Source organism: Nothoprocta perdicaria, unplaced genomic scaffold, assembly GCF_003342845.1.
Source record: "Nothoprocta perdicaria isolate Ctin4 unplaced genomic scaffold, notPer1 scaffold_3, whole genome shotgun sequence".
Classification (NCBI taxonomy): domain Eukaryota; kingdom Metazoa; phylum Chordata; class Aves; order Tinamiformes; family Tinamidae; genus Nothoprocta; species Nothoprocta perdicaria.
Genome location: NW_020455532.1, coordinates 5,096,135 through 5,118,656, shown reverse-complemented (window position 1 = coordinate 5,118,656; position 22,522 = coordinate 5,096,135). Strand labels below are relative to the sequence as shown.

General features: G+C 36.0%; 1 protein-coding gene across 1 annotated transcript; it reads right to left on the bottom strand.

Annotated features, from left to right (window-relative positions):
- Nucleotides 1–550: 550 nt before the first annotated feature.
- CSE1L (chromosome segregation 1 like) lies at nt 551–21,381 on the bottom strand. The gene is made up of 25 exons (XM_026041917.1): nt 21,371–21,381; nt 20,893–20,988; nt 20,217–20,359; nt 18,500–18,601; nt 17,950–18,095; nt 17,541–17,631; nt 17,153–17,260; nt 16,190–16,282; nt 15,512–15,679; nt 15,289–15,418; nt 14,503–14,568; nt 13,056–13,258; nt 12,184–12,268; nt 11,373–11,434; nt 10,484–10,620; nt 10,223–10,326; nt 9,517–9,614; nt 8,844–8,994; nt 8,071–8,279; nt 7,327–7,424; nt 7,042–7,127; nt 5,842–5,923; nt 5,213–5,359; nt 4,193–4,424; nt 551–3,619 (listed from the first exon to the last, which is right to left on the bottom strand). Exons 1-25 carry the CDS (start codon nt 21,375–21,377, stop codon nt 3,530–3,532), a joined length of 2,934 nt encoding a protein of 977 aa, XP_025897702.1. The 5' UTR covers nt 21,378–21,381; the 3' UTR covers nt 551–3,529.
- Between the last annotated feature and the right edge of the window lie 1,141 nt (nt 21,382–22,522).

Here is a 22,522-nt window from a genome sequence, read left to right as displayed (position 1 = left end):
GTGTCAGCATACACATACCATTCTGCAGGAAACACATCTCCGTTCTTCAAAAGTTTCCTCAAAATATTTTTTTTTTTTTTTTTTTAAACTTTTCAACATTTTAACAGCACTTTTAACAGTGCCTTTGAATCACATGGCCTTTGGACAAGGAAAGATCAGAAATGGATAAACCTTTTCTGTATAAAGACAGTGAAGTTCGGGGAAAAGTGAGGAATTGTAGACAAATGGATTGTCAAGATATTGAGCTGAATCCTCACAGAGTGCCTCGTGGTTATCTCATACCAGTGAAAGACAGCCTAAGACCTGCTTTAACAGCTTTAATCTAGCCTATCCTTCTTGACAGTATTTTGGCTCTCAGAAAGACTACTTTTTGCTTAAAGGTCATAGAATGAACAGTAAAGCACATGGAAGAAGCAGAGAAGCACACCCAGAAGAAAAGAATCTTCAAGTAAGCTACTGAGAGCCTGAGGAAAACTATTTTTTTTTGAAAGAGTCGGTTGAGAAAAGGAATGCACTCTGATCCTCATAGAGACTTTCAGAGGGAAGCATCTAGTTCACTAGGCCAATGAGTCTCATTTTACCATATACTCTGGAAGAAGAAACAAAGGACTTCACTTTCATATGTGCTGCTACCATTGCAGGAATACTGATACCATGGTCTATTCACAACCCGAGCAAACAAGAACACATACTTGTCTTGAGGTGCTTACGTCAACAGTCAGTTATTCTTTTCCACTGCAAATACCTCAGAAAATTACTTGGAACTTGAAAACCACAAATAGCTCAATAGGMTCTAAAGAAGGCTTGTGAATTTGAAAGAGAGTTCTGTTATTTCATACCGTTCAGGTATTTCAAAAGATCCCAAGGAGATACCAACTTTCAACCACCTACTTTGTATTTAAAAAGGAACAAGTCATCTTTACCCCCTGAATCTGAGTCTTCTTCTGCCACTACCAATTACAAGGGAGAGGTGACTTGTCTGCAGAAGTGTTTCAGAAAAGGGCCTCTCAGGATAAACATGATTTAATTGTCTGATATTGGATTAGAAACTCAGCTCCTCAAAAGATTTTTAGCCCGCTATTTGGCCCTTAGCTTTGTAATGGAAGAAGTATTTGCCTATCTGAGCAAGTAGTCACAAAGTTCACCTTAACAGGGACATACAGAAGTTCAACAATCTTGAGAAAAACTGTTACCAAGATGCTTTCACCAGTTTCCATTCAAATTAACACATATACCTAGTGGGAATACTGCATTTCCTCATGGATCTGGGGGATGGGAAGTGTCAAAAGTACTGATAAAGTCTCCACTTAAGCACAGGGTGAGGACACAACCACAAACACTTGCCCTCTGAAGCACAGCTGCGTCTTGCCTGCACTATGCTTGAAAAGCCCATTTCCCTGAAAGAGTAACTGCTCTACCTAAACATTTCTATGCCCTGAGAAATCTAGAGTATACATTAGGAACAAATTACATACCACTAACAGAGCCACAGCCATGTCTGCTTAGTCTAAGACATTCAACTCCCGTGGCCCAAAGGACAGTTATGCCACTCTCAGTTGAGTTGAGCTCTTCCTGATATTTACCTGGGCACCCAGGCACACACAATGTCTGCCCACAATGCAAAAATCACACTTGGCAAGACACGCAAGACAGTGAAGATTAAGATCCAATGACTATTTCTCATTCAAAAGATTCAGCTGCTTTGGCTGCCCCTCAAAAAGGTTCTGGCCTGTTGCTGTTAAATCCTGTCTAGCTACATCTATGGTTGATACCGGTAAGATAACTAAGTGAAYGGATGTTTCTTACATATCTCAACTACCTATTCCCTAAAGAAGCCTTACCGAGAGATGCAGAACTAAGATCTTCTAACACAAGATCCTTAACATTGCACGATGCAAAAACCTCCATTTCAAATAAGAAGTGACACAGCAGATTTTAAGTATCCTTTTGACTTAGTGACCATAGCTCAACTAACAGTGATATTTCATGGAAGTGTTTTTCAGTTCCCTGCAAATGTCACACATCTCAAGGGGTTTCAGCCTATCTATATTGAAATTTATCCTTTAGGGTTCTTCTGCAAGCTGGCAACAACTCAGTAGCGTCTCTCTCACCAGCACTAAAACAAATGCTTTTCACTGTATTACTTCACACCAGGAGACTTGTTGTCACTACAACACTTGTGCACTAAGCGGGTCTAACACCGAGTTACAGACCAGATTCAAGAAAACATGTTGATGCTGATTCATTCAATATATTTTCATTTACTTAAAATTATTTAGATCCCTTGTCTAGAAAGCAGCTCTGTCTTAGGAGATGACCAACATGCATTCCCACATTACAGCCAAAGAAACAAAGGAAGAACTGAAAACAGCTGCTTCTGCCCTACTGTTTACCCTCAGTGAAATCACTGACTTTCTTGATACAAGGCTCAGCTTCAGACACTGTAGCTAGGAAATCTCTATACCGTGTGGAAGGGAAACACATAAGTCATCTGTAGAATCTCTGTACACGCTCAGGATAGTATCACATAGGCCTGACTCTTTAATCTACTCAATTTTCATTCCGTAGCTGCAGATTATTTGTATAGTGCTCTAAAAGTCTGAACTCTAGCAGTTTTGTGCCCACGCCATTGGAACACAATAAAGCTGTGGCCTTCAACCTGTTACTGTCAAGCAGCCGTAATTGCAAGGTAAAAGCTACCTCAGCAAACAGGGAGGAAAAAAAAAAAAAGGTTAAACAGAGAAAACTATTGCTTCAGTTTTAACACATCACTAAAAACCCACTTGGAAACTGATACTCACTCTTAGAGGGTATTTTATTTGCTTTTGGCACATCGTACTGACATGCATTGTCCAAAGAGAAGGGTGCTTTCAGCAGCTACTGCCACCTGCTGATGAATATCAGAAGGGTGATAATTGCTTTGGACCTTCTGCCAAAGTTTTACATTTGCTCTGTAGGATGCTACAGTGTATTTAAACTAGTATTTGAAGAAAAATCCGCACAGTCCCAGTACTGTATATTCTGTCTTAAAACATTATATATTTTTTTTTCCAAGCCAACAGTAAGAGCACAGTGACAGGCATTTTAAACAAGTACTTCTTATTTATTCACAATTTAGATAAAGTTTAAAGAAGGACAAAAGAAATACAAAGGACAACATCAAAATGAAAAGGAATTTTAGTGACCAAAAGTGAGTTTCTACAGCCAGTGCTCTCCATACATTTCAAAATGTTATCCAAACACTGCAGGCACAGAATTCAAATAAATCCTGTAATAAACTGCTATGACTATTCCCTTTGAAATTAAACTGGGAATGGAAGTTAGCCACCTTTTATCTATGATTACATGAACCACCTAATTCTTTCAGCTTCTGCTTAAAGCAACATTTATCTTTTACAAGATGGATTCTGCAATACATTTTCAAGTAGCATTTTTCATTTTGTCTGAGCTCTGCTATAAAAAAAGTCAGTGTCAACTGTCTGTATAGCAAAACAACTTTTGATCTTGCTTGTGAAATAACACATGCAACTCATAGCAGTGTCACACTTGCAGCTTGGAGGTATCCTTGGAGATACTGCAAYGCTTCTGCATTCAGACTAGTGCTCAGCATGGATGGAACCTTAAAATGAGAGAGCAGGAGTGTCAATGTGCATATACATTAAGGTACCACTATATGCTGTTAATCACTGTGCCAACATAAGGTACTAAATCAAACTACAGCCTACCAGCAGCAGTTTTTATTGTGAAAGCAGCTGCTGGAATTACAGTTCCCCATGCTGTAAGCCTAGAAGGTTTATCCCATGCTGCATCTTGCAGCTGAAATACTCAGAGCAATTTTACTTGCTTCTAACCTGCGTCAAATGTGAAGGAGTATAGCAAGTCTTCAGCTATTAAGGCAGGTGTTTGGATGCAAGTGTTACATCTTTCAATCAATGTTTACTTACCAAAAACTTGAAAACAAATATGCTACGTATTAAAATAATTAACTGTAAATTTGTTTTATTAMCATGAGTTACCTGAAATTCCCTGATAAATAAAACTGAAATGAAAACAAATCCAAATTACGCATCTCCCAAACTGTAAATTTTAGTTTAAAAAACTGTGTATTTAAGATTAATAGCACGTGAAATAACATGGAAACTTTTTCTCTGTAGAATCTGAGATTAGTATACCAAGTATAAAAGCCACTTACCCTGCCTGGGCACGCAGTAGACAGTTTGTGAAGAGACTGTGCCAGATGGATTCTAGGATTGTTCACCATTTGACCTACAGGATCATGTTCTTTTTTCCCAGCAAAGGCTAGCTGAGAGAATGCAGTCTGATATCCTGCAGTATCTTCTATGTCAATGAAGTGTTCTTCATCAGGGATAGTGTCATCTTCRGGCAGTTCAAAAAGGCCAATTAGGGCCTGCAGCAAAGGAGTCCTATATGTAWAAGGGTGAGGATAAAGTCACACTGTGTAATGTGTCAGAAAGGGAGTATATTTTAAGAATGTYTAAGTTACTCAGAGCCCTTTACAATTTAGCCCTTGCGAGTACCAGCACAGCTGCTGAGGGTTTGCAGCACCTAATCTGTGTTGGGTTTGAGGAGGYGTGGGGTTTTGTATATTGATAATGGATCTGTATATTTTATAGGCTTAAGGGACATGCTATAATCAAAAGCATAAAAAAATATTTTCGTTTAGGCTGAATTCTCTTAAAATACATAATGAAGATAGTTCTCTTCTAGACTATTCCTTGGCTTTAATTGCACTTTTATTTCCTCCCTAGTTTCCYCTCGTTTATCTTCATTACAGATGGAATGGTCCATAATCTTCCCAGATAGCTTTTCCGAAAATTGTACCATCAAGCTTAGTTCTTAAAATGTCTCCCTTGGTTATTAATGCCGGTGCTTGGCTCTTCTGACCAGCAGAATAGTTTTAAGTCAAAATTTGGCCTAACTTTTCAAAAGTAATACAAGAAAGAAGAAAGTAATACTTTTTTCTTAAACATGGGTCCACTTATGCTAGGTCAGTGCTCTATGTCCATATTCTCAGGCCAGCTTGGCATATGCTTTGAAAAAAAAAAAATCTGTATTTATTTGCTGAAGAGAAAGTAGTAGGAAAAGCCTCAAAATTTGCTTCATAATAAGCAGGTCTGAAGAAATCAAAACAGTGATTTATAAAGAGCTGTTTTTGAAGAGTAGCTCACATTTTCAGAAGTGTTCTACATACCACAGCTTTGTATATTCTGTGTCCATCATAGGAGGGCATTCTGTCAATATTTTTGTAATACCAACAGCACAGATTTTCTTTTCAACTTGTCCAGACACTTTCTGTATTTCAGGAATTATTATTTTCTCCAAAACCATTCCAAACATCCTATTATGATATTAAAGGAAAAAGTATTAAGATGGAGTGCATCAGCCTTACAGTAACAAAAATAACTGCAACATGTTACATGAGTCACGAGAAAAAACAAACAAGCAAAAACCCCAGAAAGCCTGGCAACTAGTGAGGCTGCCTGTCACAGCATTTACCCACTAGAAATCTGACAGCACAAATTTTTCACAAAAGAAGATAAAATCCATGACTTGTCCCTTTTTATAATCTGCTCAGGTGACTATTTTGAATTATCAGGTGAATATTTTGAATTATCACAGAAGAACTGTGAGCAACAAAATAGAAGAAGTGCTCCAAAGAGAAATCAATCCATCTCCACAGTAGATGAAACCAATTTGTCTAGTCAAACTGGCTACTAGTCAAAGTAGCAACAAATATCCTTTTCTATCACAGTTAAAAGACCATTTCCAAGCTTTAAAAATAAAGATTACATAACAGTCTTGAATATACATCGTACTAACTTTGGCTGTATGCTGTCAAATATTTCTTGAAGAGCTAATGCTCCATACTTTATGCAGTACAAGTTAATGAAGACTARGAAACCTGTAACAAAAAAAAAGTCAAATTAAAATCATCAGGCAATCAAAACACTAGCTCTAAAGTTAGCAGCAAAATACATTACGAAGTTCTTTACCAGACTAGCAATGGCATTCTAAATAAGGGTCAAGTATTAATTAAGCATGTTAACTACATTAACTTGTTACCTAGACTTTTTGAAGTTCAAAATAATTGCTGATCTTTTTGTGTATTGCATTTATTAGAAAAACTTTAAAAAAACAGCTATAGATCCACTAAAATGAGACTCAATTATTTTCCATTAGAGCAATCACAAAGGATTCTCTTAGAGAAATCATAAAACAATCATTAGGAAAACCCCTGTCARACTTCCTGGATCATGAAGGTCCTTTCGCATGTTTTAACTGAAAACTCTTAATACAATGCAGCTTTTCAGTTAGTTATCAACTGCTTTACGTGATCATTGTACTGAAAAATGGGCTTGATGCATTCAGAGTGCTACTTAGTTTCAGTCTGAAGATGAGCATTATAAGCAATCGTATTCTTGTTATCAGTAGAAGGCTACAAGTGGGTTTTACAGGATTAAAAAAGGATGTTGTACAATTTGGGCAATAGTAACTATCTAAATAATTTAATCAATATGATAATGTCCATGCCACAGAAGTAATAACAAGAAAATGTAGTTGAGTAATATGTCACATATTTTTGTTTAAGACAGAATCAAGAATGTGATGTATGAACGGAAGACTACAACTATATATAACAAGGGCACATAAGGTCACTATCAATTTGTCTGAGAATGTTTGAATGAGAAAGTTTGCTGGTATTAAAGATGAAATGGAGGCACTTTCAGATAATTAGGGAAGTCTTTCAGGGCATGAAAGGGAAAGGAATAAATAAATTTTCCCCCTAGTTACAGTCTTTATGTTCTGGTGAACTAAGTATCAAATGTGTGTTGTTACAATTGTCCTACATGCAATCTTTTATAATAGAAATAATTTGAAGCAACTCACCAATGTCAAAAACTTACTATTTCCTCTTTATCTGCATAGTCACAGGACCCTACATAATACTTATTCAGGACTGTTGCATATTCTAAACAGCATCACCAGCATACAACGTTTTTCATAAGGGAAGGCACTTACTTTTAATAAATTTTGTTGTTTTGGAATTTTGAAGTCTTTGGAATAGTAGAATGAAGATCTGTTTCCTGTACTGGTCAACTGATTCACTARAAATTTAAAACAACAATGAAGCCAAAGCAGCATTTTACTAATGGTATTTTACAGAAAACATGTATAGAATGGTTCAAGCTTATTTTACTGACAAATTTCTTTTTTTAAGAAAATTAATATTTAATATGAAGTGCACAAACTAACTACTGATAATTAAAGAAATTAATTTTAATTGTAGTTTCAGTTCATACTCACGGAGGCATATGCTCTATAATACTATTTAGAAGATAGAATCCTTGATGGTCATTAGCTTTAGAGGCAATCAGCTTCTGGAACACACCTAGCAATCCAGGCTGTAATTAAAAAAAAAAAAAAAAAMAMCACCACATATAAAATTGTACACCATCCTTCTTTACATATGACCTACAAGAAACTTGCCCCTATGACCTAAAACACATACCGATGTGAAAACTTTCATAACCTAATACAAGTTTAATTTCTGCAGTTAAGGGCAACAAGAGAGAAGTGATATCCCCTTTAAGCATTAAGATTAATCTTGATTAAATCAATACCTGCATGTCTAATCAACTCTAACTACAGCAGAGCATGCAGCAGAAGTGACAGAACTTCAAGAACGCAGAACAAGTCTCCCACTGAATTTACTAACTCTCAAATCTTCCAATATCTTTGTTCCTCCTCACTGTTCTGAATRGAACCTCTGAGTTTTCCCACTTTCTCATGTTTGAAGTAGGGCAAATAAAACTGGAAAACTCTGGAAATTTATCTGTTTGCAAAAGGCCACAGGAACCAAACATGGAATTTTGCATCTTAATTGACAGAAGTACATGGAAAAAACAAACCCCAGACTGACATAATGAAAAAGCATCCAGAAAGCCTATATAAGAATGAAGTGCAAGCAGAAATTCTGCTCAAATCCAGCTATCCACTGAAATTAACATGTCTAGAGACATACAATCCTACTAAATCAATCCAACTTACTATTTTATCAGCGGCAGCTCTTGCTATTGTATTGGCACCTCGCTCTAAATAAGCCTGCAGGAGTCGGACTAAAGGAGGAATGTTTCCTGTCCTTTCCCATAACACTGGCTGAAGTAGATGAGGAAACAACGCCATATAGGATGACGGGATTTCGTTTTTATGCATTTCCAGAAGTAGAGACATCACTTGAAACACATATGGAATGAACTCTAGAAGATAGTGACAAAACACAGGGAGGGAAGAGGAAGAACTGTGAGGGACCGTTCTTGTTCAGAGCCACAGATCTTTGAACTGAACCCACAAATACAATACAATAACACAGATTCCAGCATATAAAACTGTGGAAATAAGTACAGCGCACCTCAAATTGAATCACTGAATAGATAATAGAAGCTGGATGTATGCTGTGCTTTCATTTCTTCTATTTGTGCATGTTTCATAATACAACATGGACAAGGCATTGCAAACAGGGCAGTCCAATTGAGAAGTACATATGAAGATCTGGGGAAGTAACAGTTAAAATACTTTCAAAATATAGTTCGGTTTAAAAAATAAACTGTTTTTAGGAAGCATCTTGATTTGGTTTGTGATTTTTCRTGTGCCACAGGGCACACCTGCTTCTTTAATTAATCTGGACTTCAAAGACTTTTCTGTGCTGACTTGGGTTTCCTGTCTTACTGAAGAAAACAAAACAAAACAAACTGCCAGGAGGTTAATCAAGTCAATCAGTTATAGAAGAAAGCGCACACAAGAACTTGCTACTTTTAATTTACCTTGTACATCATTTTGTAGTATCTCAGTGAAGACCATAAACAAGGCCTCTTCAAAGCTTCCAACTGCATCAGGGTTTGCTTTGCATGTTATCCGTATCGACAAGCATATTGATTCAAACATGTAATGGTTAAAGTGAGGTTTGCTTGGATTCTAAAAATAAGTTATGAACAAATAAATCATCCTCAGCTTGTAGTTATGTCACTTATTTAGTATAACATAATTTTTATTTCAACCAAAATATAAAGGAGCAACTAGCAATAAGGATACTGCTTTATTGATGTTAGGCAATTTATTCAAATTAACTCCACATTTCATAGTTTAAGTTTGACAAACAGATCAAGAAGCTTCCCTGTCAAAGAATGAAGGAACTTTGAGAAATTTAAATTATTGTAATGCTACCTCCTGCACAGAAGAATATTTATACCAGATAAAGCCATTATTATAAAAAGACTTAAGATGCCATTCTGAACTTTCAAGTGAAAGCAAAGAATGGTTTGGAAGTACATCTTGAAGACAGTATCTCACTAGAAGCTTGTTTTTGCTTATTTTAACTGAGAAGTACTGAACAACTAGCAATATTTCAACAAGAAAATATACGATATTTAAGTATTTGAAAGACTACTCTGATAAAAAGTAAGCATGAACCTTTTGCTCGTATAAACTTTTCTTTACCTTACTAACAGCCAGTAGTTTCTGTGTAAGTTGTGTGATGACAGAAGGGATATATGGAATTATGGCTTCCTGTAGCAGAGAAAAACTCCTCATGATAGCTGCAAATAAATTGAAAATATTATCTTCTGGAGAAAACCACCCACTTCTGTCATATGCCTAAATCCTTACCCTTTTACTATTGAATCAGACCACAGAATTAAGAAGTAAGAAAGAGCATCTGTTGCAAGATGCASATCTACAGCTACACCAAAGCATAAAAAAGGCCTTGCTACCTTTCTTCTACAGATGGACCACAGACAGATTAAGCAACTTGGCCACAGTAAAAGAGGGTCTTTGCAAAGTCTCAGATACGGGCAGGCTGTTAGCAACACGCCATTCAGATCTGCAGCTTATACCACTGAGGTGGCTGCTCCAACTACAAAGACTACCATTTGAGGACTGATTTATCACACACAAACCTACTCTGTTCGGTGTTTTTCTTAGGTTCACAAATTTAGTCAAAGATGATTTAAGAAAGTCTGGTGAATAACTGCAGTTTTACCAGTTTAACAGGTCTGCATAAATCATTTTTTTCATATCAAAATTTCAGTAGCCTCTAAGTAACTAAAAATAAAACTATCATACATAAGCCATATAAGCAACAAGAAGTTAAGCTTTTATCTCAAGTTAGCCAAGTTACATTTACAGGGAGATCAGGAGCATTCACCTTTCATAATGTATTCATTTTCAGATGAGCCAGGAAGCGTCAGTGCTTTAAAAAGGTTTGTTAACAGCACTTCCACAAATGGCATCATTTCTGCAGCTGTAATGCTGAAAGTAAAACACAGCTCTTTAATGATGAAACATTTTCACAACTTTCAAGCACTTCAAAATACYGTAACATAAAGAAATAAGAACCTTACAGGTATATCATCCTTAATGGACAAACACCATTTAGCAATGAATTTATTTCTGCTTGAAAACTTACAGGGTAGTATTACTAGTTCCCCTCATGGTAAATAGTCTTTCAAGGGCATGGGCTGCATAAGTATGGACCACAATACTTTCTGCTTGAAGATGATTGATTAAAAGAGGAATAGATACCAACAGTTGTTCTTTAGGTACCTACAAAAATACAGCAACAAATGACATAAACGTTACATAAAAATACAGATGGTTCAACACCTATCAGCCCTGAGTTCAGTTACAAATTGAAAGTTTGGTAAAGGATGAAATCYCACAAGTCTTCTCCAGATGCTAAATCACATACAAGCAAGAGGTATCGATTTCTGTCACCTCCTATATATTACCCTGACTGTTGCATATGATAGTTAAGTGCATATATTTCTAAAGGATAGTTATTTTTCCACTGTCTTAAGATGCAATTACATGCTATCAAAGCTTTCTTTTTTTTTTTTAAAGAAAAAACATATTTTAGAGCTGAATTAATGTAAAGCAATAATAATAACAACAACAACAATAATAATAAATCCACTGGCCACATTTCACAATTGGAGAGGACAATTTGCTGTACTCTCCCTAACAACTGCTATCGTGCTACAAGCAATCAGCTGTGTCTAGACTAAAACCCATTTGAAAAATCTCAGTATAACAGAAGTATGTTAAGTTCAGTGCCCCAACAGGATACACACAGGATATAGATCAGATATTAATTAGCTACTTATTCCAGTATTGTTTACTTTCAAAACTACAAATTCAGCACCTATGTTATATAGGGCTACCAAATGCTATACAGGGCTTCCAAACATCTTTTGAGTGTCACGGAATATGTTAAATCAGTTAAGCAGGCTTAGCAAGTATAAAGTGATAAAGTACAAGGGTTTTTTTCCCCACAAGAATAAAGGGAAAAAACATACCTGGTTTCTAAAAATCATGATATACTTGATACCATCAGCTTTTAGAACAGGGAATTCATTCACTGTGGAAGAAAAAAAATGCAAGTCTTGGTATTTTTGATAACTGATGTTGTGTCTGTATGCGGTATTGTATCAAGTTGTGATTTTCCCTCCTGAAATGCACATAGTGTATTCCCACACTTGTTGGTTTGTGTATTATTATTGCACAGTGACTTTTAGGTGGAATATCAGTTTTACAGGCAAATCACACACTGGYACCATTAAATGAACAGTCCAACTCTTTCATGTAAAGTTCCCTCTTTTAGCTCTAACAGCCTCCAATTATGTATTCCAAGACCACCCACTACTCTCCAAATATCACAGTTGCTAAAGCACAAAATAACCAGTCTGTGGCTTTCATCTATAAATCTGTAATCTCATCAGCAGGGGCTGATATGGACTACAGCCTACCTTCCAGTATTTTAATTTCTGAGTTTCATCTAGCATAGAAGTCTGCCATACACAAATACAGAAATCACATTACTTGAATTCAACTAATTTAAGCATGTCAGCTGATAGCAATCACCTAAGTACATGCTCTTATTTTGAAGACTGAATGAGGTAATTCACCTTTGTTTAAAAGCTCATTCACTGCAAACCAAACTAACTCAAATTACTTCCCACATGCCATGTGTTAATACTCTTCTGCCTCACAGATAAGGCTGACACAAAATCATTTCAGTTTATATCTGTGCCTTAAGACACAATGGCCAGGGTCAAAGTTTTAGCACGTTACACAATTTGCTATTATGAAAATTAACTTTAAACTTACCACTAGCAGACTTTAAATCAGGTTGAATGTGATTGACAAAGAATTCTGTCAGATTAACAAGTTCATTGGCTTGTGTTATTCCATGCTAGAAGAAGGAAAAAAAAATTTTAAAAAGGGCAGGTAAAAAAAGGAACCTACAACATACAAGCGCATTGCAAAGGTACTATTTCAATCATTTCAAGCAGAAAATCCTCTAATGATTTTTTTCCTGTGTTTTTAACATCCACTTCTCAGTTGGAACAGTATGAACATTCAGAGTTACTGGCCCAGAGTTAAGAATAACATGAATCACTTATAATAATGAATCAAAATATTAGACAGAAAACATAAGAATCTTATTAACTTACTAAGACTTTTATTGTGACAGCCCTTTTAGGTTCATATGCTATTTCAAGATATAAGCATTTGCATTTAGGGACTGTAAGTGTTGAGGAATATAATGTGAAGAATTGAGAAAGTTGTTGCAATTCCTTCTGTTCTCGGCTTCTCAACATTTCTGATGGCCTGGGCAGCTAAACTTGGCCCTCCAGGGCTTACAGTTCTGTCTCMGTACAACATAAAGCACCAAGGTTCTAGATCCGAGTCAATTCTGTTTCTTTATAGGGCTGCCGCATTCACATTAACAAGCCCTGCCACATAGTCACACTTGCCCAATATATGTGAAGATCAGATAACTCATTCACAGTTAAAGATGATTTGATGACATATTAAACCATGACCATAGTACAGGCACAGCATTTAATCTCATAAATATTAAAAAACTACAAATACAATTATTCTCATTCTGAAGCAGCACAAAATCATTTATTTCAATCCTCCTACACACTCTAATACGTGAAAGCATATGTAAAATAAACAAAATGTAGACATACCTTCTGAGTCTGGGCTTTGGATGCCAAAGATGTAACAAGGTAAATAGCTGCATCTTTGTGCTTCCAGTTAACGGATGGGTTCTTTGCATATTCTTGCAGCATGGAGTTAACATAGCCAGAGAAGATTCCTGTCACGGGTCCTTCAAAAAACTTGCACAGGCCTCTGACTAGATCACAAGCTGCTCTGCGCCTCGTGTCAATGTCTGCACAAGAATCAAAGTTTCTTTAGATACAAGAATATAAGCAACTCCTAAGCTACATCTCCATCTTCTACTAATGACTGCAGTTCTCTATGTTGATGTATAAGCACAGCATTGTATTTACTATCATAATTGAAAATAGTGTATTTTATTCACTCTTTTCTACATGAGGAATGGACATCTCCCAGTACTGCCTCTGCATAGACAGGTTTGCCCTGCAAAGAAAGCGTCAGTAAGCATGCAGAGGGACACATTCTACTATCTTCTCTCAATAAGCGTGCATGCAAAAGAGTTAATTTTCATAGGACTTGTAAAAATTCCCTGTTACAAGAGRAAAAAAAAGCAATCTGGTCTTGAATACGATACTCAAACAGAAGGGACACAGAATAGTGAAGCAGGTCAGTAATAGATCACTTTGCAATAGATTACTTGGCCGGAGTAGTCTCAGAAATACACAAAAGAATACTTCTTGATTAAATCATCTTAAAAACAGAAATAGCTGACAAATAAAAGCCTCACATACACCTGAAATGGATGAATATCGTAAAATATTTGMTTGAAGAAGTGTGAAAACATTTTCCTCCAATTTTGTCCTCTACTGCACAAGCTTATATTTCTCAAAGCTATTATGAAGTGTCAGGAATCCACTTTGTGGCAGAACAGTGTATATAGAATGCCACACAGATTTATATCTGGTTCATTTATGCTCCAATTTGTCTGAAAACTAGACAACTACAATCTCAAATGAAGCAGCTYGGTTAAACAGCTCTATGGTTTCAGGAAGGTTTCTATATTGGTTTGAACACAGTGCCAGCACACACAGAGGTTGGCTGGTGTCCATCTGTCTTGACCATAGAACTTTATGCAAATTTGGCAAAGTTTAAATTAAAACACCATAGGATGCTAAATTCAGATATGAGTGTATCTATATTATTTAGAATTAGAAACACAGAACTACGGCCATTACTCAGCAGCGACATGAAGGCTACAATTGCCTAAATGATAGTGCAGTACAGAAGACAGAACGATTTGAGTACGATAAGAAGCTACAGAAACACTGTTCAAAACAAAAAGCTGTCAGAAGGGGCAGATCATGACAGGAAATTTAATCAAAATTTGAATAAAATCTCTTGAGAGAAAACCATGTTCCCAATTTCAAAAATAAATTAAGAGCCTCAGAAGAATGCGTTAGTTCTTTAGAGCTGTATTTAAAGACCAAGTATCCTTAATAAAAATCTGTGAATTACCAGATCCTTCCAAATCTCTTCTTATATATTCTTCTGAATTATCTTCAAATGCTTCTTCATCAGCCGCTGAAAGTATAAAATATGTAAGTGATTAAATACCAACATCTCTTTTTTGATGGTAAAAAGCAGTCTCATCTTTACCAATTTGGTACTTTCTCCTAACAGTCTTCTGTAACATTAATAGAAATAAACCAGAACTGCCCAGAGTAGCATATTTAACATGTTGCATCACAAATTACATTTGTTTTTACATTCAAGATCTTACGTATTTCAGTAAAGGGAAGAGGAAAAAAACAAAGCCAAAAAGAAACAAACAAAAAAAACCAACCAAACAAAATCCACAACATATTCAATACTAAATACATTTAAAGTGGGAAGTTTGAGTCAAACTTAGAAGCTTTTTATCTCTGCAAATCATCACTGACACCAGCACTGTATTTTTGGCACCAGAATCAGAATGAAGCTTTCAAAACAAGAAGCAATAAGCATTACAATTCAGCAGACGAGATACCCATGCCTAGACTTTCTGGCAATCAGGCAAAGCATGAAAAGTTACTGGTGGCACTCAGCACATGACCTGCACTTTTCATGCACACCACAGCAAGAGAGCAAAGCCATTAAATATATTCATACAACAATTCTATAAAGCCCACAATACAGCAATCTGTTGTAGAAATTTAGTTCTTAATCTAGTACTAAAACGCACAAGAGCTAATCCTCTGGTAATGTAACATATCAATATAAATAGTTATATTTGTAAGCTTAATAAAAATAATTAAAAAATACCTCTAAATTCCATATTGGGAACAATAACCTTTTCACAGATGCTTGTCAATGTATTCTGGTCTTCAAACAGATGCTTATAATGTGGTCTCTCACAAACGGAGGCCAGAAACTGGATTGCATTACTAACCAACTAGAGTAACACATACAAAAAACACAAAATKTTAGCATCGCTGACCAAACTGCAATTCATTAAACTTTACAAGATCAGTTTATAAAAACTTACCAAGTCATATTTAACTTCCTGGCCTGTTGTAACTAACAGATTCCAGATTGCTGTTACAAAACGTGGCAGGTAGGGTTGGAATTCTTCATCATACTTTTGAGCATACAAAGCAGCATTATCACAGATTTGGGATTTTAAGAGCTCTAGTAATCCAGCTTCCTCTTCATCCTCACATAAAAAAAATAAAATAAATAAGTATCCAAACACCAATACCACTTTTAATATTAAAGTTACCAACACATTTGAAGTTTATATAGTATTATTTCATCATGTTCTAAAAATCTAAAATATCTTTAAAAATATTTAAAAAGAGAGGAACAGAAAAAACAAAGCCCACTGTTCAGTTTTAACTACCTTTAGACCCCYGATAGGGGGTTCAACCCACAGCCATACATGTCTGTGCTGGTGAATGACACACGGACACTGAAGAGCCGCAAAACAGGAAGCAAAAGACAGCCAAAAGTGACCATGAAATGACAGCACAAAATACACTATTTAATACATCTTTCTAGACACTATCAAGAAACTTATATAGTGCTTTGGCTCCATCACGTGGCAAGCTGTATCGTACCATATCCAGAAGACATTAGCTTTTAAAATAGCATTTAACAGACAAATGCACAGAATATTTTCAGCACAATCACAGATGCAAAACAGGTAGTGTTATGCAATACTTACATCAGTCTGCAGCAGTTTATTATCTAAAGTTAAAAGGGTGTGAAAATTTGTCATCCACGTTTCCATGTTATCTTCAAAAAACTCAGGAAGGTCCTGTGAAGGAAAAGCACAAACCCACCTTTTAATTTCTGACTGGAAAGTTTTTATATAATCATCCTATCCGATAAAGGACATACGATTCGTATTGCAACCTAATGATACAAGCTGAAGTATGAACAACATTCCTCAAGAGAAAATATTRAAAACAAAATAACCATCCTCCTCAAAACAGAGACTTCAGAAAACATTTTCCAATCTATTAGCTGCTACACCCTAGATAGCCTAGTTTTCTGCAGAAAGAGTCTTACTGTTTGAGAAAAAAAGCAAAAGCTCCCACTTCCAGCTGCAACCTGCTCTTTTGCGCAACTTTGAAAGAGCAACCTGAACAATGAAGGCAATATCATCACACCGCTTTTGCTTGTGTCAGAGTACAAAGGACCACAGCAGAGTCTAGTTTTACTGTTTTTCTTCTCCATAGAAGACATTTACTCAGTATTAGAAAATTAGGTCTCGTTTCAAAAAGGCATCAGTACTACCAGGATTACTAACTATTGTAGTGCTAAAGAGCTACTAGTTTTAAACTAATTGACTTTCACTTAACAAAACTGAGCTCATGTCATTACAGACTTAGGTTTGACTTCTGGCTTTTACAGCACACGGTCAGAGAACTATCTCCACAACTACTTGCTATAACAAGGGGTTTGACTCTCTTCTCCATCTTCTATATAGATAGGGCCAGGCTAATGCATTAATTAACCCCCTCCTTACTGTGCCTTTACTCCAGCGTTGATGCAGACTGTCAACTTTTATTTTGGCCATAAATCATGGCCTTAAAGGCTGCCTCAAATGGATCCTATAAATAAGAGCATAATAGCTTTGTGAGATTAAAGCAAAAGCAATAATTAGAAAAACAAGGAGATTCACCTGAAAATTTAAACTGTAGAACAGCTTCGCAATTAGAATGAGAGAGGAAAATAGAACCTTCAAAGCACTAGCATCATTTGCATGTGTGCTGCAAAGTTCAATTGTGGCCTAGAAAAAGACAAAAGATTCAGTCAAGTAACACACACAACTCTTAACTACAACGGCTATTGAAAAGTGGCATGTAATAATGGATTTAACTTTTTTTTTTTTTAAATAGAAAACATACTTTTCTCCTCTTTATGGTTATGCCATGTCTTGTCTCCTGATTCCAGTGTGAATCTCATTATCAGTTTCAAAGTAATTCTTCTTTAGTTTTGATTTTGTAGGCACTCACAACAAGCAATCTAGAATGCTAAATTTGTTTAAGGAATGATTCAACAATGAATACCTTAAAGAGATTTGTCAAGGGCAATGCAAAGGCATCAAGGACAAGTTTGATCTCTGTCCATAATTCATTTGACTTAAATTCATGGCGGTACCTGACACGTGAAAGATAAGAAAACATAAAATAGACTCTTAACACTTAGTCCTAAATTAACTTGCATACAACTGATTTTCATGCTGAAATTTGAGGTAAATCCTATCAAGTAAACTCAAAACCTAAATAGCACAAAGTAGATCATGCAAGGTGCAAAATTTGGTAATCTCTTAAATGAGGTCATATTAGAGTCAACAGGCATAATTAGAAGGCGCAACAGCAGACTTTCTAAACACACACAACGAATCCTAATGGTCAAAGTTTAAAGAGCTAAGCAGAAATTTCACAATCCATACTCAGACTCCTATATTCCTGGTACCTTTTAAACAAAGAGTGAGCAGTGCGAAGGACCCCATTAATGACATGGAAATCTCCACTTTGAAAGCGATTCACCATTTCTGTCAGCAAGTCTGGCCATTTCTGAGGAAAGTCTTCCCGGCCAATAATACTAATTGCATCACTCAACTGGAAAGGAAAAATAACTATTATGTGATATAAGTTCTACTCAAAAAATAATGCATTAGTCATGCTGAAAATTACAAATATCTCAGAAAAATCCTTATTATTCTTGTCAGATTCAAAATCATTCAGTTAAAGATCAACTAGTTTTCATGACAAATTAATAAATCTCATTTTAAATCCCATGTGCACATGCAGTCCGACTTTATGGAAGTACTGTATTTAAGAATATTTACCAGTAAAATAATTGCAATAAGTGAGCAAAAGTTCCTAAGCCTACTCCAAGATATTTAGATTGGAATAACATTCCTGAAAAGGGTGTTGAGCATTGCTGTACCAATAACCAGAGCTTCCAGACACGTAAAATTTTCTAAAAGTCTCATGGACACGACCAGAAACTGCCATATTACCTGCTTTTGAATTTGTTCTGGGCTGCTGAGCATCAAGGGCACTATGTTGGCTTTAATGGCTATCCGATCTGATTCACATATTTTGTTCGGTTCATCTTCAATCTAAAATTAAAGCAGTAAGTCACAGGTGTATCAAGATACTCTAGGCATTGAGGGAATACCCCTATCAAGAGAAAACAAGATCTTCAAAATCTGAGCATTACAGGTTATTTGATGCAAAAGGCAACAACAACTGTACCAGACAAGCTCCAAAGAGAGGCAGGACTTGCAGCTCTGCTGTGCTCCTTTTAGATGGGTCAGGAAGGTTGAAATGGTGGTGAGATCAACAACAACAAATACTACAATGAGCTTATTTATGAAATTTTTGGAAGTGGGACATTCTTACAAGACATTAAAGGCAGTACTTTCCAGTTACTTCAGAGAAAATAAACGAATTCCCCCCAAAGCACTTCCCTGTCTCCAGMATTACCTGTTTGCTGGCCCTCCAGGCCCCTTCATCAAAGCACTTGGGGAGACAAAATCATTTTCCTCCCTCTGAGTTTTGTATCTGCCAAGTTCAAGGTCACTAACTTCAACCACGTGAYCTAGATCAGTTAGTCTTAGGGCAATATTTTGTTCTCATATGAAGCTTTCATTTCGAGGGCAGCAATTTTGGACAAAGGAATGTGCCTGAAATCACGCAGCAATTGTAATGGTCCTCTGGCTGTACTTAATACAGCATCTGCAACTACTCCAACACAAAATTCATCCTGAATCAAATCAGTAGCTTGCAAGCTTTCCATAACAGAATGTTTTTTTCTCCTTATAACACATCATGGATAAAGATGCTATTTGGGAGAAATGACTGAAAACGTAGTTTTACAGGCATAAAAATCTAGATATTTTGTCCCAGATTAAACGTGCTAAACTTAACTAACATAAACAGTTTAATACTAAGATTAAGAGACCACAATACCTGCARAATTTTAATAGGTGACAGATAAGCAGTAAGCTAAAAAACACCAAATACTCTTCTTGGAATCCAAGATCGTACATTTTATACTTCTTCACAGAAACAGCACTTTCCATGAAATACTATACAAAAGGCAGCATGAAAGTCTCCTTCCTACTGTAAGAGTTGAGTTCTCAAATGTGATTTCCACTATAAATTGAATATGATGATTGCTGAAAGCTCTGAATTAAAATATTTCCATTCTTCAAAACAAAATATAAAATGGGATTAAATGGCAGTATTTTTTAAATTTACTTCTACAAATACCTTTAAGGATCATGACCTGGCATTGTCCAAATCCTTCCATGCCTCATAAGCATTTATATGAAGGAGATGAACTAGAATGACCTCTTTCAGCTGCAGTGCTGCCTTGAAACATTATACTATGACAATATACACCAGCAAAATTGTCCAGCTCCTGGGAACAGGCACTTTACAATCATTCTACATTAAATAAAACTAGAATTGATTAAATGGGATTCAAATATTGTACAGATATATACATTCAAGTATTGCAAAGAATTCCTTCTTCAGCATTTTTATTAGTCAGCTCTTAAAAAAAGAGGACTCAGCACTCCAGGTTTTAAAAAGTTCCATATAAATCAGTGTTCTGTGTTTATTCTCTAGAAACGCACATGCACTTCTGTAAAGTTAAGAGATAGAAAATCTTTTTCTGCTTCAAAAAGATTACAAAATCTCAGCACAACTACCCAGCAAAATACCTACAATTCTCCAGTTTCTTTTAATATAGTTCTTGAATGTTACAGATGCACAAACTTTGATGACATTTTCCTGTGATTTCTCCAGCAGTGTTAAGAGTAACAATGGATAATTCTGGCTTCCTTCAACAGACTCCAGAAACTTTTCCGCTGTAAGAGAATATGCTAAGATTAGACAAAACTGAACTATTTTTTCTAGTTAGAGCACTAGCATTTCTCAAATGTCTTTTTAGAATGAACAACTGATTACCACTTCTCTAAAGATTAATAAGAACAGAAATATAAACAGAACAAATGGGTCAGAACAYACTGTAGCTTCGTTTCTACTAGACATTTTAATGCTTCTGCTACAAACAAAAGCTCTGAATAAAGAGCAGGCTGTAGCAATTTTGCCTCCTCACCATTTTTACAAGCCATTAACATGACAGCAGCAAATCCTAGTTTATTGTTAGCAGCACATGTAGCAGCAGCATCACTTTTTAATTAAAAACAGTATGAAAACAGGAAAATTAGGAAAAAAGTAAACAAGGGGAAAAAACGCATATACATACACCCTCCACACACTTTTTTAGGAGACTGAGAACTTTTGTAAAGGAGTCATTTCGAACTTCTCAATAAGTGTGTTATAGGCAATTAGAGGAAACAAACAAACACCAAGCTCTTCAGTCATGTGTAGCACTTACCAGGACGCCTTATAGCAGGATCTGGATCTAGTGTTTTCTTCAAATATTCCGTTAAAGTCTGTAAATTGGCATCACTAAGCTCCATTTTGGCAGCACCTGAAATCAGAAAGTAATTTTGTTAAAAAATACAGATCAAGAAATAYGTAAGTGATACATATGCAGAAATAGATGACACAGAAGATGCAATCTGCTTTTTTGGAGTATACCTCTCAGACTACGGCCCTATATTACATGTCTAATGCAATAAAACAAGAGTTAAGAGTGCAGCTAGGCACAGAGAGAACACACTCCATGAGTAAGACACAAATAGAAGATCATTTCTTCCCCAACTTGACAAYATGAGTTCATTTTTGCTTCTGAGAACAAGTATTACCCTCAGAAACCTGCCCTGATTGCAAAGAGCTGAATAGCCATGACATAGGAAGTTATAAAAGATTACCTAGTGTATTAGAGTCAATTTTTGTTTTAGAACACCTACTTGTCATGTTGTCTGTAGAAAACACACTTTTTGAAAGATGAAAAAAATACAAACCCAAAGGGTTTGTCCATGCTGTAGAATTACGCGAGGACAGGCATGAAATTAAACTGCAATAGTTACAACAGAAGAACGATGTGTAAATAAGGCTAGATTACTCCTCTCCAGACATCCTCCTACTCACGTTCTCTTACATACTACAGTTATCTTCACAGCTTTTATTAGAACCATACAGATTACAGTAACATTTTAATGCACATTTTGCTTTGGATCCCACGACCCGTTCTGCCCATCTCTCCCTCCACCTGCAGCACAGCTCATCCACTGCAGGAGCCACGTGGGGCTCTTTTCTTCCCTGGAGTTTAATCACAAAGACGGAAATTTGTCTGTGACCAGTACAATAAATAAATTTGCCATTTAACCATATTTGCAAAGGTAGCAAGTTTTAATGATTGAAATTTCAACCAACAGCATTTATATCACTAAAAGAGAGAGTAAAGAGAGAGTAAAAAAGRGAGAGTAACTGTATATTAACTGTATCTTGACTTAAATCAAAGTTAAGGAGTAACTGAAATCTCAATACAGAACAGGAGGGTAAGGAAGAGGAAGATAACAAAAGTTCTACCACCATATTTAACCTCTCACTTCTGGTTTCTTTGTCTGCAGCCTCATTCRCCTAACAAGGTGGTAATTTGGCAATTCCACTAATCACCAAAATCCTAATAAAGGGCAGGATTATCAGTTATCACCAATAAAACCTGGTTCTTCTGTTCTGCTACAGAGTAACCTCATACATCAGTATTATGATGTTGAAACCCACATTTATGCCTTTCATTATTAAAAGAAAAAGTCATCTAATTACATGAGGAAAATTWGTAAGGCTGGCACGCAAGCCTATGTAGAAACCCTTTATGAAGACTAAGCTTTACTCAGCTAGGAAACCAAACAGAAACACAACACTCACAATACTGAAGGGACTTCAAAAATACCTCAGGTAGTTATATAGTATAGGGGTCCCTATAAGAGAGCACACTCATACATTTCAATCTGTGAGCTTACTTTGCAGGGCAAGCACCAAGACTGAACCCAGGACTTCCTTATATAGAGGATATTTACAAAAACTACTTGCAAATTTATTATTTTTTCACTTGCTAC